The following is a 19,105-nucleotide window of genomic DNA, read 5'->3' as shown; positions in this document are numbered from 1 at the left end:
GCAAATTGTGTTGTTATTATTTTGTTGTGGTTTGGAAAGTACCCTGGAGTGACTTGAGGTTGTGTTAAATAAGGCAGGAAACCCTTGTCTGTGAGCTGGGGGCTTGTGTTTAGCCAGGAAAGAACCTTCTTCTCTGCTGGATGCAGCGAGAATGTCACAAACCCATGGGCTGCCAAGAGCTGGAGGGACCACTGTGAACATGGTGGACCATCTATTCTTCAGGGCCCACAGAAATGATGCGAGGCTGGAACAGCTCTGCTGGGAGGACAGGCTGAGAGAGTTGGGGTGTTCAGCTGGAGAAGAGAAGCTCCAGGGAGACCTTAGTGCGGCCTTTCCAGACTTAAAAGGGGCTGAAAAGAAAGATGGGGACAGACTTGGAGCAGGGCCTGTTGTGATAGGACAAGGGGTGATGGTTTTAAACTAAAGGAGAGAGATTTAGGCCAGACATGAGGGAGAATTTCTTGTCCCTGAGGGTGGTGAGAGCCTGTTCCAGGTTGGCCAGAGAGGTGGTAGATGAACCGTCCCTGGAGACATCCCAGGCCAGGCTGGACGGGGCTCTGAGCAACCTGAGCTGGTGAAGATGTCCCTGCTCATGGCAGGGGGGGCACTGGGGGAGCTGGGAAGGTCCCTTCAACCCAAACCCTTCTGTGATTCTATGACTCCCTATTACTCTCCAAAGAACCTTGTGCCTACTCCTAGTGTTAGAAACAGATGCTACCTAGTCATGGCTTGAAAACTGAGAACAGTGCAAACCTCCCCCATATTTAGCTGTCTGATGCTCATGGTTAGCATATGCTACTCGTCCTTCCTTGAATGGGTCCACCCACATCTCTTCAGCAACCACTCTCATGTCTGTCTTCCAACACCTTCTTTTAACTCAGAAGTCACTTCTGTGCATAGGTACCTGTGAATGTGGCTGTAGACTCTCTCAACCAGCTCCTCAGTGAACAAAAAGCGCTGCACAAAAAATATGCAAAAAACCTTCCAACACAATAAAAGATAAAATAAAATAAATAAAATAAATATAAATATAATTCTCTCACTCTAAAGTGTGTTAATTGGGTCTCTCAAAAGGGCTGGGCAAACATTCTGCTGAAATATCTTAACCAGCCACTTAAGCCTTTCCCCCGTCAACCACTGTACTTCTCTGCACACTCCAGACATTACCATAGGAGTATTTTCCAGGCTGTGAGGAGTTAATGAATTTTATCTATGTTGTATATCTTTTCTCTTCTGCATATTTGGGCTGAACCTAGAAGATCTGTTTTCTTTCCTGAATTCCATTCTGGAGCCAAAAATGACAAGTTACCCAATGGTCTGGTTGCAGACTGGTATTATAAGACCAGGAACACAATTTGTGCTTGGGCAGAAAGGAGCCCTGGGATGGGAAGAATGCAGAAAATAAAGGGAGCTGCACCAAAATAACACCAGACTCCACTTTCACCCCATAATTACAACTGAATTTGACAGTAACCCCTTCAAGGAGCACAGCAAGGCTGGCTGGCTCTGTGGTCGAATGGCTTTAGCCACAAGCTCTGCCCAGTCTGTGAGAGGGTTGGGTTCAACCTCCCTTTCTCATAACACTCTCATGCTTCAGTACACTCCTGTGACAAGCACTGATAATGCAAAAATGAGAATTAGTATTATAATAATCACTGCTGCAAAATGTGGACACGCTGCCACAAGTGTGCGGGTATGGGAGTTTCTCCTCTGATCTGGACCTGTGGTTCTTTTTGATGTCCTCCCCTCCCCAGCTTTCTCATCCCTTCTCCTCGCCACCAAAGCACCATCTAGATGAAGCATGTGAGTTGGTCTTTGCAACGGTCCACAGCCTGGGACAAAAATCCCATCAGTGTCAGCTGGAGCTGGATGAAGCCTTCAAGGAAGAGAGATCATCTAACACCACAAAAGCGAAAAGAACAACTGACATTTTGGGGGCAAGGACAAACCATCATTCACGGAGATTTATGGGTTGAGTACAAAACCATTTCTTAAAAATGATTCATTAAAAAACAAACAAAACCTTTCAGCTATATGGTTAATGCTCAGTGCTGGCATCACCAAGACTGTCACCAAATGCTTTGGAGGACATCAATTCAAAAGTCCGCTGCGTCCAAAAGTTGATGTGTGTGGGCTAATCTACATGATGGAGCAAGCTGCAACACTGAGGAGGAGGAGGAGGCAGGTGTAGAACAGTGTATGGACAGACTCCCATGGCAGTACAGAAGTAGAACATCCCACCCAGAAGATTAGGAAGCAGCTCCATCATCCATCACTCCAAGCATCCATCCTTCACAGTTCAAGTGTAGGGTTTATTCATATGGCTTCAACTCTCCGGATGCGGATTGCAGTTCACATTTTTGGTATCACACTTTGGATTCTGGGCTCTTTGTGGAATTTCCTGCCAGTTTCTCCTTCTCTGGGTCTGCCTTTGTCTCTGCTGCATTGCTGGCTTCCTTCTCCTGTCGTCTGAGAATCACATACACGGTCACGAAGCACAGGAAAGCGCCCACCTCAAAGAAAAACTGGAGGCCGAGGTACCTATGGTGTGGAAACACAATAGATCAGGGTAGCAAGCATGTTCCTATGTGCACCAAGCACCAACACCCAATGTCCCCAGACACCCAGCAGACCTTGAACGTGGGGTTGGGTTCCTTGGGCACATTCAGCAGTGGAAGAGCAACTGCTGCAAGCCTGGGTCCAGAGAACAGTGGCAGAAAGAGGAGGAGAAGCTATCCAAGATGTACTTCTTTTCAATGTCACATTAAGAGAACATATTTGTGGAAAGAAGGAGGCCTATAAAAATGTATCTTGAGCTTGAAGGCGAGTAGGACCAGCTGCAGCTGCTGGTCACTGAGTCATTCAGCAACGATGAATTTGCAACGGGGATAGAAGACCCACCTACAGCTTCCTTCCAGCCTCCCCACAGTGCACAGACTGGATTTGGTGTCTTCTGCCTGCTGAGCTGGGCTGTTCTGCTGGAAGATGAACCTCAGGGTTCAAGGCAACCTGCATGGACCCTGCACCACCTCACAGGTGTCTTTGAGGTTGGGGTCACCCCTGCTGCTGTATTGCCTCCATGAAGAAGGTGTCAGGACAGGCTGCTTGTGTCTATGCTGGTAGAATGAGCAATCACACAACAGCCCAGGTTGGAAGAGACCTCAGAAGATCATCTGGTTCAACCTTTTGAGGGAGAAGGAACCTAGGTGAGCACTTTGTCCACTCATATCTTGAAAAACCCCAGTAATGGGGAGGCTACCATGTCCATGGAGAGGTTGTTCCATTGAATGGTTGTTTTTACAATAATGCAGGGAATGCTTCTGGAAGAGGACCTCTGTGGTCTACAGCAGCAAGTTAGCATGGTCTTTGGTGGGGTTTTAGCTTGTGGTTTTGACTTTCCAAACGATTCCTGGTCACCAATGGGAGATATCATGGGCCAGGGGGATGTGAGTGCCCCTATTTTCTTACCATGGCATATACAACAACTTACCCTAAGTTGGAGGTGGCCTGACGCCATGTTCCCCCTGGGGTTCCCTCTGCACCCTCAGTCCTTATGCTGCTGCTCATCCCTACCTTTGCCTGAAGAGGTTGTTGTCGTAGTATCTGCACGCTGCCTTCCTGTCGCACTTCTTCTCCCAGAGGATGCAGGTCGTGTCAATGGCGCTGCCGTACAGGACGGGCCCCGGCATCCAGGCTGGAAGGAGGAGGTCAGAGGGAGCTTTATGTTACCGGAGCACCTCTGACAGAATAGTCACAACCTTACTTAAAAGGGGCCGAGAAGACAAATGGTGACAGAATTTTGAGCAGGACCTGTTGCCATAGGACAAGGGATGATGGTTTTAAACTAAAGATTCAGGCCAAACATGAGGAAGAAATTGTTGTCCTGAGGGTGGTGAGAGCCTGGCCCAGGTTGTCCAGAGAGGTGGTGGATGAACCATCCCTGGAGACATCCCAGGCCAGGCTGGACGGGGCTCTGAGCAACCTGAGCTGGTGAAGATGTCCCTGTTCATGGCAGGGGTGGCACTGGGGGAGCTGGGAAGGTCCCTTCAACCCAGACTGTTCTATGATTCTATAACCCTGGTTACTTTCTCATGTGATAAGAAGGTGGACAGTGGCTGGACATGGTCTTCTTTGCTGTGGCAAATGAAGCTACTGTCCTGTCCAGCATGCCAAGGGCTGGCTATGTGTTTGCACCCCACCAAGATGCAAGAAGATCTCTTTTTTCTCATTGCTCTCTGATAATGGACCATCACTCATCCCAGGAATGATGCTCACCTCCTTCCTGCACTGCACTCCTTCCCAGGACCGCAGTGGCACGTTCTGGGGGCCTCCAGGTGAAAAATAACCAGTGGGATGACAGGACATAGTTTGATAAGCTGGAGGCAAACGTGGTGGCATCTGCACACAAGCAAGGGTTGTCCTCCTGGGACCAAACTTATTCCCTGCCTTCTTTTATTTAGCCATGCAGATGTAGCCCCACAGAGATGCCCTGTCCCCTCCACACTGTGTGCAGCCCCCCCAAGACCTTTCAAGGCAGCATCTTTCTCTGGTTTAGGACAGGCTTGGATCAGTCTGAAACTCTGAATAAACAGCATTTCTGCAGCCCTGGGGCTGCTCAGGGTTGAAACCCCCACAAATCCCCAGAAGCTGCCTTGGTTTTCCAGGACGGCATTTCAACACATTTTAATTTACCTAAAACTCTCAGCAGCATGAACTGTATCCCAACCGCAAACGATTTGTCTTCAGGCTGGATGCTCCTGAAAAAACAACAAATAAAAAACCCCAAATGGAAAGTGTGCCCTCTGGCATTTGCACAAAGATGGATGTTTCCCTCACTGGCATCGCATGAAGCTTTACCCAAAAAATTCATCCTTCAACCCAACCGCCAAGGACCCCAGGCAGTTCCAGTTTATGTCAGAAAAAATAATGATATTTCATTCATTAGAGCTAGCAGCTCACCACAGACTTTTCTTGGCCTGAAAAACCTGCCAATCTGGGTAAGAGACAGGGAGGAGCTCAGCTGAGTATTTCGGCTTTTAATTTAAAGAATCCGCATGAGCAAAACACAAACGAAACCCAATATAGCCGCTGGATCTGCCAAACACAAGCAACACAAGGAACGCTTTTTGCGACTGAAAAAGTGATTTACCCATTGAGGAAGTGGTTTTTTTTCTGAGGTGGGATGCACCTGGGTGTATTTTGGTGGTAACCCAGTTTTCTGAAATCAATATTTCAGGCTGTGGTTCCTGCTGGGGTCATACTTGGTGGCAGAGAAGTTCCAGGTCATCCCACCTCAGAGGTCTCTTCCGTTTCCTCTCTGACCACCATAGTTCACTCATGGCATAAAAGGTGATTTAATACCTGGGAGTCAAGGTAAAAACAAGTTTTAACCACAGCTTTTCCCTAAAAAGCCACAGTGAGTGTTTCTACAACAGAAATGTGCTTAGAAATGTCATTTATAGACTAACACAGAGAATGGCTTCTCTGTGCTAGGAAGGGGGGGTGTAGTCAAGTGAGATCCACCAGAAGGAAGGAAGGTAATTAAACTTCTTAACACTGAGCTGCATTAAAAAGTGCCAAAATACTGCCGTGCAAAATTAATGCTGAGTTAATGATGCATCTTGTTATGGAGGTATCAGCCGTGGGTGGGGAGAAGGAGCAGAATGGTTTCTGGATCTGAAGGTTGCGCTGAGGCCAGGAATGGGGGTGCTGAGGCCAGGAATGGGGTTCCTGTGAGCCCCACAGCCCCATCGGTGGGTGGAGGTGCTGTGGGGTCTCTGGCATGGTGTGACACCCACCTGCTGCTCCTTGGCTGACCCTGTTGGTGGACACCACACTACCCACATAGAGCAGTTGGCCATGCAGCACTGGTGGCTCCATGGTAAAGCCTCCAGCAACCTGAAATCTCCATTTACTCCTTAACTCCATAGGGAGTTCACAAGAAACAACCCAAGAGACCTTGGAAGAGCCTTAGTGGCCTCAGGGCAGCAGAAGTGAGTGCAGGGTCTTCAAGAGCAAGCCTGAAGGTCTCTCCTGCCTCAACACTTAAGAATGGAGCCTCTTGATGTTCCTGTCCTGCCCAGATATGACAGGTTTTTGCTAGCAAAGCCCAGCCTGCTCCTGAGACAGACATAGCCTGGATGTCCTAGATGTCCTAGACATGACCTAGATGGAAATCACAAGCACTGCCAGATGACAGGACCAGGGAACCCCCGTTACCCACACCCATGCAAACACCACATAAAATCAATGGGAGAAACTGGGCAGGAGGTGCAACACAGGGTTGATTTAACCCTCCAGTCCCCTAGCTGGAGAAAACCCTTTTCCACAACTCAACGTTTTCCAAACACAACCTTTGGATGCCTTTTCCGCCGTGCTTAATGAAGTGGCTGCACCTACACCATGTCAAACCAACCCAGTCTGCTCACCTGAGGATGAGCATGAAGGACGGCGTGTGGGACGTGCTGGCCAGGATCCCGGCCAGGCAGGACAGCACCACGAAGGGCAAGAAGAGGTGGGAGCAGCTGGTACCGCAGGTCCCGGGCTTGGCAAACCCCTCGAGTCCATTTTCGGAGATGCAGCTGCAGTTGGTGTAGTTCTGCAAAGAGAAAACCCAAAGGCTGCTCATCTGCTCAATACTGTGGAGATACCAGGGATAGTTGCCAGCTGTCATAGGCAGTGAGGGTGTTTAGGTTTTGTCTGTAAATAATTAGCAGTAATTAGCACTCAGCACTTCAGGGAGCAGTGGGGGAAAAGAAACATGTACAACAGAGGCATGGAGCACTTCTTGTATGAGGACAGGCTGAGAGAGTTGGGGTGTTCAGCTGGAGAACAGAAGCTCCGGGGAGACCTTAGTGCAGCCTTTCTGGACTTAAAAGGGGCTGAGAAGAAAGATGGGGACAGACTTTTGAGCAGGGCCTGTTGTGACAGGACAAGGGGTGATGGTTTTAAACTAAAGGAGGGAGATTCAGGCCGGACAAGAGGAAGAAATTGTTGCCCTGAGGGTGGTGAGAGCCTGGCCCAGGTTGGCCAGAGAGGTGGTGGATGAACCATCCCTGGAGACATCCCAGGCCAGGCTGGACGGGGCTCTGAGCAAGCTGAGCTGGTGAAGATGTCCCTGCTCATGGCAGGGGTGGCACTGGGGAGCTGGGAATGTCCCTTCCAACTTTCATCCAGGGGCTACATGCTGAGCAGAGCTGGCAACCAAAGCCAGAGCCCAAGCTCAGGGGAGCATTAAATGAGAAAACACTTGGTAAGGGAAAATTCAAAACCTCACCTTTGAGAGAGGGTCATAAATAACCAGCTCAGTGTTAGCAAAGGAAGGATGCCTGAGGACAAGAGATGTGGATTTTTTTGTTTTCTCAATATTTTAGTCACAATTCTTTTTTTAAGAAAGAAAGAAACCTTTATTTTTGGAAGAGACCTTTAGATAAATTTAGCATAATGAGATGCCAGAGGGGAACAGGTTCACAGTGGGATGGCCAATGTCTATAAGTGAGAGCCAGAAGGAACTGCTCCCCGCTGAGAGCACGGGGGAGATTTGGGATGAAAATGGACACAATCCCTCCTCCCACCTCGAGGGAAGAGGATTTAATATTTTAAATTAAGACTTGGATTTATCTTCTCCAGCCATCTGAAACGAACTAAACCAAACTCATCATCTGGGCTCCTTCTGTGGTCATGAAGGGAGAGGTGGGTCTCCAGAGAACCCTCCAGAGATGAGTGCCAACGATAGCTGAGATGAATTAAGGCCAAAGCATTTAACAAAAATGCAATTAGATAAATTAAAACTCACTTGACTTGTTCGACTGCCACCTTTTACAGAGAATTGGAGTCACAATATTTAGGCGACTTGCACAGAGCGAAATGGAGACAAAGGGCTGGAGATGGCACGTGATAGAGTCACAAGGCAGGACTCTGCCCCTTCTATTTGTGCATCCATTTCATTGCCATCCAGAGGGACCTGGACAAGCTCGAGAATTCAACCCATGTGAAACTCATGGTTTTAAACTAAAGGAGGGGAGATTCAGGCTGGACATGAGGGAGAAATTGTTGTCCTGAGGGTGGTCAGAGCCTGGCCCAGGTTGGCCAGAGAGGTGGTAGATGAACTATCCCTGGAGACATCCCAGGCCAGGCTGGACGGGGCTCTGAGCAACCTGAGCTGGTGAAGATGTCCCTGCTCATGGCAGGGGGGGCACTGGGGGAGCTGGGAAGGTCCCTTCAACCCAAATTGTTCTATGATTCCATGACTGCCATAGATCCCTGCACTGTCAAAGAGATACTGAGAATGATAAGAAAAATACAATATAGCAGAGCAAACAGGAGCTGGAGCACCTGCAATAATATTTTTCATTTCCTGCAACAGGTAATACCCAAAACCAGAGAGGGAATGAGGTTGCTCTGCAGACACCAGCATCTGGAGCCGTATCACTGTGTGCCATGAGCTCCCCCATCCCGGGGAGGTGCAACGTGTTCCGTTTACTACATGCTGGCTCATGGGTTGGCATTTATAACACCACACTGAGGTACAGTCCCTGTGCAGAAGAAGCTCTTGCACAACATAAATTGGGTCAAGATTCATCAATAGGTGGAAAGAAGATTCAGCAAATTATCTCAGCACTAAAGGAAGAGCTAATGTTGGCTTTACTGAGCAATATTTGCACAGCAACATCAAGGGAGCACTGATTTTGTTGTGGCGTGTGGCTACACATAATTAGACGTATAATGAATGCAGGAGTGGGTCACGTTCAGCAGCACTGGGTGTCAAAGGGCTGGAGGAGTCTTTGAGGAGAAGGAAACAGTTAAAAAGGATCCGCTGTTCAAAAAAACAGGCGCAGGGATGCAGAAAAGCACATTTGGGACTAAGCTCTGGCAGAAAGTGTAATTGTTATTAAAATGAAGCTTTGTTAATTAACAAAATGCTGCTAAAAAGTGCCCAGACAGTCCCATGCTGATATAAATCCTGTGCCAAGAACACAGCGGAAAACTACTCACTGTGTATGGATTGCTAGCATTTTTCAGATAGGTATTTGAATTGGAAAAGGTTTCCTTATTATTTATTTGTTGAACTGTGTTGCCTGGAGAGCCAACAGACAATTGGCACCGGGAAAACTCAGTCTTATTGGGGTTTTGGTGACAGGCAGGGAGCAGCAGAGGAGGGAGAAGCACAGGGCAGCAAAAATAACCCAGCCAAGTCTGCAAATGAAGGGAAAGCCAAGAGCAAATCCCATTTCTCCAGCCCCCACAGTGGGACTTTCCAGCTAAATTATCCTGTTACACAGACACTTGGCTTGACAACCGGTACTTATGGAGAGGACGCACACTGCAATCAGATCATGACTTTTTAACCTAAAAGTCTGCAGGCTGAAAGGTGGGATAACATCGCTTTAATGAGTCCTCCCCAGAGCAGTCAGCGAAGGTCTGTTAAATGTCAGTGCTGTGTGAACTGGGACAATGGTCCCTCCAGGCTTGGCCAGACAGGTGGAAGGAATTGTTGTCCCTGAGGGTGGTGAGAGCCTGGCCCAGGTTGGCCAGAGAGGTGGTGGATGAACCATCCCTGGAGACATCCCAGGCCAGGCTGGACGGGGCTCTGAGCAACCTGAGCTGCTGAAGATGTCCCTGCTCATGGCAGGGGGGGCACTGGGGGAGCTGGGAAGGTCCCTCCAACCCAAACCCTTCTGTGATTCTGTGATTCTACATTGAAACCAGGGTTTGTGGAGTAAAACCTGACCTGGGGGGAGTGGTGGATGGGGAAGGACATCTTGACATCCCAAATTCTGGACACCTAAAAGGTTTCTGCTTACTGCCTTGGCCAACGACCTGTACTGGAAAGAGCTGCGTTATACTGGAGAGTGCTAAGAGCCACCATCTACAAGGAGTTTTCCTGGGATGTTCTCAACCTCCCCCTGCTCATCCCACAGGGTCGTGCAGAGCTTGTCCAACGCTAACAAACATCAGAAAACCTAATTGCCAGACTTGAGCGCTGCATTGGTCATCCCTCATTAGCCAGCCCAAGTCAGGACGCAGCGGGAATGACTCACCAGGACCAAGTTGTTGTCTGCATTGACATTTACAGCTCTGCAGCCTGCGGTACAGGGGGAGATGTACTCGATGGCGTTGGAGCCGCAGATGGGGTTATAGGCTTTCTCGGGGCAGTTACAATGGAGGTTGCACTCCATGGCGTGGTGTCCAAAATCAGAGCTACGACAGGAAGAAAACAATAATGCATGGTGTTGAGCATCATTAATACGCATCTTATATAGAAAATATACTGCATGTATATTGAGATTAGTAAAGAAACACTTGATTGCTTAACAAAACCTTCCCCATATGTAAGTGAGGAGCCACAGAAATTCCACTATAACCCGCCAAGGCTTTGCTCTGCCTGGGTAAAGCGTCCTGACCACAAATGGTCAAGGGAATCACCCACTTCCTTCAGATTTGGGCCCAAACATGGGGTCTTGGGGTAGAGCAACACCACACTACGGGTGGGAGGTGGTGAGCTTCCCATTGAGGGCTTGGACCAGCATCCACCAAGACCACTGGATGAAGAACGTGTAAATTTACAGCAACTGGGACCAAGCCTTGAGGGAAGACAAGGAGGTCCTGCCCACCTTCAGGTGCGTAGGGAAGCAGCCACGGCTTTGAAGGTGTGATCCCAGAGCTGGCCCCTGCCCAAATTATTTGCATGTGAGTAACGTGCTGCACTTTCCAAGACAAAACCTTGTGCTGTTTGTGCCAAAAAAGCGCTCACTTCTGGTTTCACTGCCGGTTGATGAAATCAGGAGGAGTGTTTATTCAGTGTTCATTCATGGAAGTATTATTTTCTAGCTTTATTTTATCACCATTAACTGTTTCTAATGAGGTTATAAATGCATTTCTGGGTATTCTGCTTAATGCCCAGCTCCACCCTAGGACTGTAGGTGGGGATGGGGGTTACCCACACCCCTGGGAATGACCCCCTGGTGTCCGTACCTCTCGCTGTAGGTAACGCCCGCAACCTTCTGCGTGGGGCAGCCGAGGAAGAGGAGGGGGAACGCCAGCAGCAGGCAGAGGAACATGCCGAGGACGCACATGGCACTGCATTGCCTCAGGGACATCTGGAACCTCTTCAGGATGGCACCACCCACCACGATGCCGACCATGGCCCCAGGGATGTTCACAGCACCTGGGGAAAGACAGCACCTTCTTTTCCATCCTCTGAGCTGTATCAGTTCCTTTGTTACCGCAAAAGCCCAGAGGATTTGTTGTTGGACCCCTATTTTTTGGCATTGGTCATCTGGAGGGGACCCAGGTTTTTGCAGGGACCGGTGGAATAATGCTAAGGGTGAGCAGTTTTGCAAAAATAGCAGGATCTCACAGCAAACTGGCTGTCTTATGTATCCATGCACAGAAGATGTAGGGACCAGTGAAAAGCTCTGCTTAATCCAGCAAATGTGATTTTTCAGCGTAGACAGGAGCAAATATCTATGAACCCTGGAGAGGGTATTTAATTCATCTGTAATGCAGCAATGTGCTGACTTCTGTTGTCATCATTACAAAACTGTGAAGGTTTCCACGACAGATGTGGAGTTTTGCAAAACCCGCCTTAGAATGAGATACCAGAGAAATGCAATCTGTTAATTCAACAAAGAGTTGATAGAGAGGTTGCTTTCAGCCTGTAAATACCCACAGAAAGAAAGGATTTCCAAAAAGCTTTTTTATCTGGCAGAAGAAAAAAAGGCAAAGCAAGATTCAGTAGCTGGGAACAAAAGCTAGATAAATTTGTGCAAGAAATAGGGTGCACGTCTTTAACAGAGTGGATAAATCAAGCCTGCAAACAGCTCTGCAGGGCACGTCAGTGCAGGACACAACTGTTTCAGCATTTAACCTTTCTGCCTGTATTTAGCCTGTGTTGCTGGGCTTTGCCAGCCTGCCCTGCTCACTTTCTTCTGATTTATTTGTTGCAGACTTGGGGAGGCTCTTCCTCTGAGGATGCATGCTGTTTGTTCAAAAATATATTTTAAATACTTCTGTCTTCAGGTCTCTGAACTCTCTGACTGATTATAAGAGTCGGGCTTTATTCTTGATATTTTTATTACCGTGAGAGTCTCGCACAGGAAGACCTCAGCCCTGAACAGGACATTCTGGATATTCCAATACAAGCAAAAGCAGTCTAATCTCATGAGCACACATCCTGCTTAACACTTACTCCTTTCCTTCTCAACAATACCAGCAGCAAGTAATTAGCCCAACCGTTGCAAGCAATTAGTCTAATGATAGCAAACATTTTGGAGAGTTTAGACATGATTATGACACCAGCCTGACTGGTCTCTTGCTGCAAAGCATCTTCAAAATGCATACATGCATTAGTGCTGGTTTTAATTTTATTTACTATCTACTTTGTTTTTAAAGACCCTTAACCAAGCGATCAATGTAAAGTAATCCCAGCTACAGAAACATGCATGATTCATAGTTGATGTTTCTTTGTTTCCTTGATGCAGTGAGTCATTCTCCTTTCCTTCATTATGGTGAACAGCTTCAGATAACAAACATCTATCCAGCTCTTAGAAGGTTTTATTCCAACAAGCTCAGGTTGCAATGTAAAGGAAGGTAGATGGTAGCGGAGAAATCATATGGGCAAGGACTTCGTGCCACGTCTGTCTGTAGATAATGGAAGGAGACTGGCAGCTCCAGACAAAGAGATGATGCTTAGTAATCGCTAAACTGTTTTGTAAGAGGTTCTCAGAAGCTGGCAAGCCTTGACAGCAACACTTACCGATGACCATGTTGGCTAAGGACGCTGTGAGGGAGAACTGTCTCTCCAGGAACTTCGCCATGAACGTTGCTAAACCAGCGACCATGGCAGAGAGGTTGACCTGAGCCAACACCACCAGCAGGTAGACGGGATGACGCAGGTTCCTCAACAGGACCACAGGAAAATCTGGAAAGAAAAAGGGAAACCTGCTGCATGAGGAGGAGGTGCACAGCAAAATGCTAATCCACAGAAAGTGGCAAAACCTTGAGATTTTCCTACACTTTTTTGTGCAGAATTAATTTAGGTTGTGGCGAGCTTTTCTGAATGCTTAGTTTACAAAAGGGCAGAATGTGTGCTTTCAGGGTTTATCGTTTCAAGGCTTGATTGCATGACCATTTGGTTATTAAAAATCAAGATGAAGCATCAGGACATTGAAAAATTAAACGTCTGAAAACTGCAGAACAGGATGAGACAGTAAAACTGATGATCCCTCACCCCACCTGCCTCAGGAACCAGCCATGGAATGGGAGAATCAACAGCACAAGTTCGTTGTTGCAAAAGATAAAGAAAAATAGGGTTTTCAGTGCAAAAACTGCCCAGCCTTGAAGTGAATGTCAGAAGAGAGCAACTCCTCACTGGACATGTCCCATCCGTGCAGAGCTCACCTCTGTATCTGTTAATCCTTTTGATTTGGTGCTGAGGTTGGCTGCACTTGATTTCTGTTGAAGCCAATGAAGTTGAGACTGGGAACTAATCTAAATGCATGTGCACACAGCAGGCAACAAGTAAAGGGTCTGTGCCAGTGAAACGGGAAACTTTTGGAGTTGTCAACATCAGTAGAACAGAAGAAGAAGAAGAAGAAGAAGAAGAAGAAGAAGAGAGGAGAGGAGAGGAGAGGAGAGGAGAGGAGAGGAGAGGAGAGGAGAGGAGAGGAGAGGAGAGGAGAGGAGAGGAGAGGAGAGGAGAGGAGAGGAGAGGAGAGGAGAGGAGAGGAGAGGAGAGGAGAGGAGAGGAGAGGAGAGGAGAGGAGAGGAGAGGAGAGGAGAGGAGAGGAGAGGAGAGGAGAGGAGAGGAGAGGAGAGGAGAGGAGAGGAGAGGAGAGGAGAGGAGAGGAGAGGAGAGGAGAGGAGAGGAGAGGAGAGGAGAGGAGAGGAGGAGAGGAAGACCAAAACCTCAATATTTCCCCCACCACCCATGGCGTGAGGGCTGAAGGCATTGAATGATCACAGGGGCTGCTACAAACACAAATGGCCGAGCAAACACGGCCTCAGTTCCTTTCCCCGAAGTGTTCTGGCAGGGCTTCTACTAAAATACAAAAGGAACCGGAAAGTCATTAAAAGTTAATTTATTTGTTTGCTGCAATTGCAATTTCAATGTCCATTTCATTTCAATCAGAAAGATGTGTTTTTTGATTACAGGCAAGAAACACTCTGGCAAATTCCCCTGAGGCTGAACAGTTTGCTGCTCGAGAAAAAGATATTTTCAGTCTGCTCAGCAAAGACAGCTGCCCCGCTCCCAGCATTGCAGGAATGGAGATGTCTGATGCTGATACCCACCAGCTGGGAGGCTGCATTCTCCAGCCTGGAACGATTTGGTGTGATTTGAACACAAGTGTGATGGAGCGGCTGAGGGACCTGGGGGGTTCAGCTGGAGAACAGGAGCTGAGGGGAGACCTTCTGATCTCTGAACTGCCTGAAAGGAGCTTGGAGCCAGGGGGGTCGGGCTCTGCTCCCCAGGAACAAGCGCCAGGAGCAGAGGAAACGGCCTCAAGTTGCGCCAGGGGAGGTTGAGGTTGGATGTGGGGAACAATTTCTTCCCCAAAGGGCTGTGGGGCATTGGAACAGGCTGCCCAGGGCAGTGCTGGAGTCACCATCCCTGGAGGGTTGGACAGACGGACATGAGGTTCTCACAACATGGGGCAGCACCAGGGGTGGGGAACGGTTGGACTCAATGAGCTTGAGTGGCTTTTCCAGTCAAAACTATTCCATGATTCTATGATTTCTCCTTCATGCACATCCCAAACCCACTTTCTGCTTGTGCATTTGCTCCCCCTGGACCATCCTCTTCCCCCCCGCTCTTCATCCGGCTTTGTAGCACTCAAGCAAAGGGCAACTTCCACACAAACAGATGATGAGTTTCCCAGATGAGGGCTCTGAAAGCAAATATGCTGGAGCAGAGATAAGGAATTAACAGGGAGGATTAACACAAGGGCCTGCCATAAATTAATGGTGTTAATTCTTAGCAGCTCACAAACAATTGGGACAATCTTTATATCTGCTCCAGCACACATGAGCTGGGAGGTGGTAGCAGGTCTTGTGCTTGCCTGGGAGCTGCTCCCAAGCTGTGTATTTGTTTTGGCGGTCCTAAAACAGTTCTGTGAAGAGCGAAGGTCCCTCCATGGCTGTGAGGGGGTCTCCCATGCACAAAGTCAAAGCTTTTGTTCATGGGGGTATCACCTTTCCAGCTCCACACGCTGCTCTCAGGGGTTGGGAAGCAGCTGGAGACATTGGGGAGCAGCAAACTCAGGGCAATAGAGAGGGTTCAGTTGTGGAAGGCAAGTTCAAGGACCATGAAATACTGACATGCTGGAGGGATGGGAGGTTAGCAGTCAACCAGAGAGGGAATCATAGAATCATTTCAGTTGGAAGAGACCCTCAAGGTCATCAAGTCCAGCCATAATCTAACCTAACTCTAGCACGAAACCATGTCCCTAAGAACCTCTTCTAAACACCTTTTAAACTCCACCACTGCCTGGGCAGTCTGTTCCAATGCCCAACAGACCTTTGGGGAAGATTTTTTTCCTAATATCCAATCTAAACCTCCCCTGACAAAACTTGAGGCCATTTCCTCGACTTGCTGAAAGATCTCCTGACAGCTAATTCAGCCTTTTGTGGGAAGTAGTGGGAATCTTACACCAAAAATATTTATTTTCCCTATAGTTCTTTGGTCTTTTCAGTCAAACTACGCCCCTTCTGCCACCCAAGGTCAGGGCTATGAAGCTCCCAGAGTGAGCAGATCTCCCACTTCATGGTAGGAGGCAGCAGAATTGCCATCCTTGCAATCACTGTCTCATTGCTAATTCAATCTTCCTTACCGCTCCAGAGAGGAAGCTGGGCAGACACTAAAACAAACAGAAACTTTAAAATAATAATAATTTAAAAATATCCTTGAAACTTCAGGCACCATAGAGAAACAAACAAGTCACAAGCCCAGTGTTTTAATTGCTTTGAAGATCACCTTTAATGGATTAATTCCCGGTATGTGCAACAGAAGCTGCACATCCTCCCAGGTGTTTTCAACAGAAGCCTAGAAATTAGCAATGGAAATGACTTCAGCCTGGCTAAATCCTACTTTTTTTGATTACTATGAGCAGGTCCGATGCCTGCAAAAGGAGCACGTTGTGCGTACGAGGAGGAAGGTGCAACTCAATGTCACGCAAAGCATCTGTGCGAGGGCCGTGATCATTCCCCACAGTGCTTTGACTTTCCTTCCTTTCCTTTGACTACTCCCTTCTTGGATAATCGACCTCATTGTTTGGAAATGTCCCCAGTGCTTTGCCTGGGTGTTTATCCTGTACACAGCTCCATCCTGTTGTTGCTGAGTGTGGATGGAAAAGCTCTTTCCCGTCCTTGAGGCTGAGTTCCCGGGGCTTTGCCAACTGCTCTGGGCTCATCACACCTTGCCCCTGAAACATATAAAACCCAGTGGCTTCCAGAGAAATGGAGAATGTGAAGAATCTCATGGGATGGGCTCTAACCCATTCTCATTTTCTTCCCAACGAAATAAACAGCAAAAATCCCCGCAAGCCTGATTTTGCTCTCAGTTATCGCCATGTGCACTGAAGCAACAGAACAAATGACAAAACGCATTTCCTTCTCCATAATCATGCTGCATTTTGAATCATTTAAGCTGAAATAAGTGACTAAACAGCATTTCTGAACATCCTGCTCCATCAGGTCAGTTTAGTAAGTTAAGACTTGCCTCTGCCAAGCCCTTAAGAAAGTTATGAACCCTGAAAGACACTCTTCAGTCTTATTCTGCTCAATGATCTTCCTCAAACACATTTCTGAATTACAGCCTGAACTCATCGTCTTTCTCATCTGGAGTTTCTCCAGTCTTGGGACAGGTTTGGAGCAGGAGCTGCATTTTGACCACTCATTAGGGAAAGACATCCCTCTTCCCTCCAGGTGACAGGCAAAGGGACACTTCCCAAGAGTAGGTGGTGCATTCATAGAATCATAGAACTACACAATGGTTTGGTTGAAGGGACTTTCCCAGCTCCTCCAGTGCCCCCCCTGCCATGAGCAGGGACATCTTCACCAGCTCAGGTTGCTCAGAGCCCCGTCCAGCCTGGCCTGGGATGTCTCCAGGGATGGTTCATCTACCACCCCTCTGCCCAACCTGGGCCAGGCTCTCACCACCCTCAGGGCAACAATTTCTTCCTCATGTCCAGCCTGAATCTCCCTCCTTTAGTTTAAAACCACCAGCCCTTTTCCTATCACAACAGGCCCTGCTCTAAAGTCTGTCCCCATCTTTCTTATCAGCTGCTTTTCAGTCCAGAAGGGCCACAATAAGGTCTCTGCCTTCCTCCCATGCATAGTGTTCCTGGTCCCAGGCTGAGTTTGCAGGCATCCTGCAATAGTCCATGTGAATACACAAAGTCTGCAATAGGTTTTAACACCAGCAAAAAGCCACCTCCAGGTGTTGACTCAATGGACTCCAACCCCCAAGTGCTTTGTTTGGGCAGACCCAGCACTGGTGGTGCAAAGTAACTTCTAGCTGAACGTGGGTGAAGACCTGCAGATGAGCCAAGTAACAAAGCACAGTCCTGATCTCCATGCCCATTTTACAACCTACTTCAGCTATTCAAACGCCTCAAGTATGTTTAAAGACCTCAACCAGAGGGAGGACTATATATTATGAGGTATGCAGGAGGAATAGGACTAAAACACCATAGGGAAAAAATCCGAGATCTTGTGCAGTTGCTGCTTCATCCAGTCATAGAATCATAGAATTATTTTGGTTGGAAGACACCCTCAGGATCATTAAGTCCAACCATAATGTAACCTAACTCTAGCACTAAACCATGTCCCTAAGAACCTCATCTAAACGCTTTTTAAACCCCTCCAGGGATGGTGACTCCACCACTGCCATGGGCAGCCTGTTCCAATGCCTGACAACCCTTTCCGTGAAGAATTTTTCCCTAATATCCAATGTAAACCTCTCCTGGCACAACTTGAGGCCGTTTCCTCTCATCCTATCACTTGCTGCTTGGGAGAAGAGACCAACACCCTGCATGCTACAACCTCCTTTCAGGTAGCATCCTAATGCTTTCCTTCATCCCACCCCAAACATGGGACTTGTAGTCATCACCAACCTTCAGCCCACCCTGAACAGGAAACCCACAGCCATCAATGACCTTCATCCCAACGCCTAACAGAGGACCCATAGCCATCAGTGACCTTCATCCCACACTTAACAGGGGACCCACACTCACCAGTGACGTTCATCCCACCCTGAACAGGGAACCCAGAGCCACTAGTGAACAGGTGACCCACAGCCATCAACATTGAGCACGTATGGGTCTGCCTGTCCCATGGACAACACCAAAGGCAGCTCTGGGAAGGGGAAAAGCTCCCCTCGAGATGCAGATGGACCAGCAAGCAGATGAGGTCCAAGCCACCTCTTGCCATCAGCCATCTCCAGCATAAGCATTAGCTCCTTGCTCATAAAAATAATGTTTTTTTACAAGCAATAAAAATCTGTGAACTTAAGACTGAATTAATATTCACATTGCTATTTCTCTTACAAAGTATTATAGGAATCTGTATCTTTTCTGGAGGAGGATTGGTACTGCCCATCTCCTAAATGCCCATCTCCTGCTCCCCACGCTGTGTGCAGAGATGCCAGATGAAACCAGAAAAACCAAGCAGGTATATCTCAAATATTTCACAGCACAGCCCCATCAACAGAAGGTATAAAACTGCATGTGATTCAGGCTGTAAAATCTCCAAACACTTTTTTCATAAACTATCATGTAGTGAAGAACAGAAAAAATAGAGATGAAAGAATGCTCGGTGACAGAAAGAAAAAAAATAAGCAGAAGAATCACAAAATGGGAGGTAAAATTCTCTTTCCAGTGACCCACAGATGAGTTAGCACTAAGGTTTTCAGACTTAAACCAAAATTGTTTGCATCTAAACCATCACCCACTTGCTACTGTCCACGTTCTGGCTCTAAAAGCAGTTTTGTATTGGAAATCCCGATGATTTCAGCAAGATCGCTCTCCTGACAAAAACTACACACATTTCATTGTTTTTCTTTTCAGAACTGGTCTTTAGGGGGTAAATTCTCAGAAATTATGTATTT

General features: G+C 47.7%; 1 protein-coding gene across 2 annotated transcripts in view; it reads right to left on the bottom strand.

Moving 5' to 3' along the window:
- Window positions 1-1,929: 1,929 nt before the first annotated feature.
- Window positions 1,930-19,105, bottom strand: part of SLCO2B1 (solute carrier organic anion transporter family member 2B1) — a 64,654-nt gene continuing 47,478 nt past the window's right edge. For both annotated transcript variants that reach the window (XM_065049664.1, XM_065049665.1), the window contains exons 9-15: window positions 12,758-12,922; window positions 10,975-11,167; window positions 10,041-10,200; window positions 6,429-6,598; window positions 4,693-4,757; window positions 3,574-3,694; window positions 1,930-2,541 (exon numbers count right to left, since the gene is read on the bottom strand). In XM_065049664.1, the coding sequence (XP_064905736.1) occupies window positions 2,367-2,541; window positions 3,574-3,694; window positions 4,693-4,757; window positions 6,429-6,598; window positions 10,041-10,200; window positions 10,975-11,167; window positions 12,758-12,922 (1,049 nt within the window). In that variant the 3' untranslated portion in view covers window positions 1,930-2,366. The remainder of the gene's footprint in view (window positions 2,542-3,573; window positions 3,695-4,692; window positions 4,758-6,428; window positions 6,599-10,040; window positions 10,201-10,974; window positions 11,168-12,757; window positions 12,923-19,105) is intronic.

This window comes from Columba livia, chromosome 1 (genome assembly GCF_036013475.1).
Source record: "Columba livia isolate bColLiv1 breed racing homer chromosome 1, bColLiv1.pat.W.v2, whole genome shotgun sequence".
Lineage (NCBI taxonomy): Eukaryota > Metazoa > Chordata > Aves > Columbiformes > Columbidae > Columba > Columba livia.
Note: the sequence above shows the minus strand (reverse complement) of the source record. Positions and strands in the feature narration are given on the sequence as shown.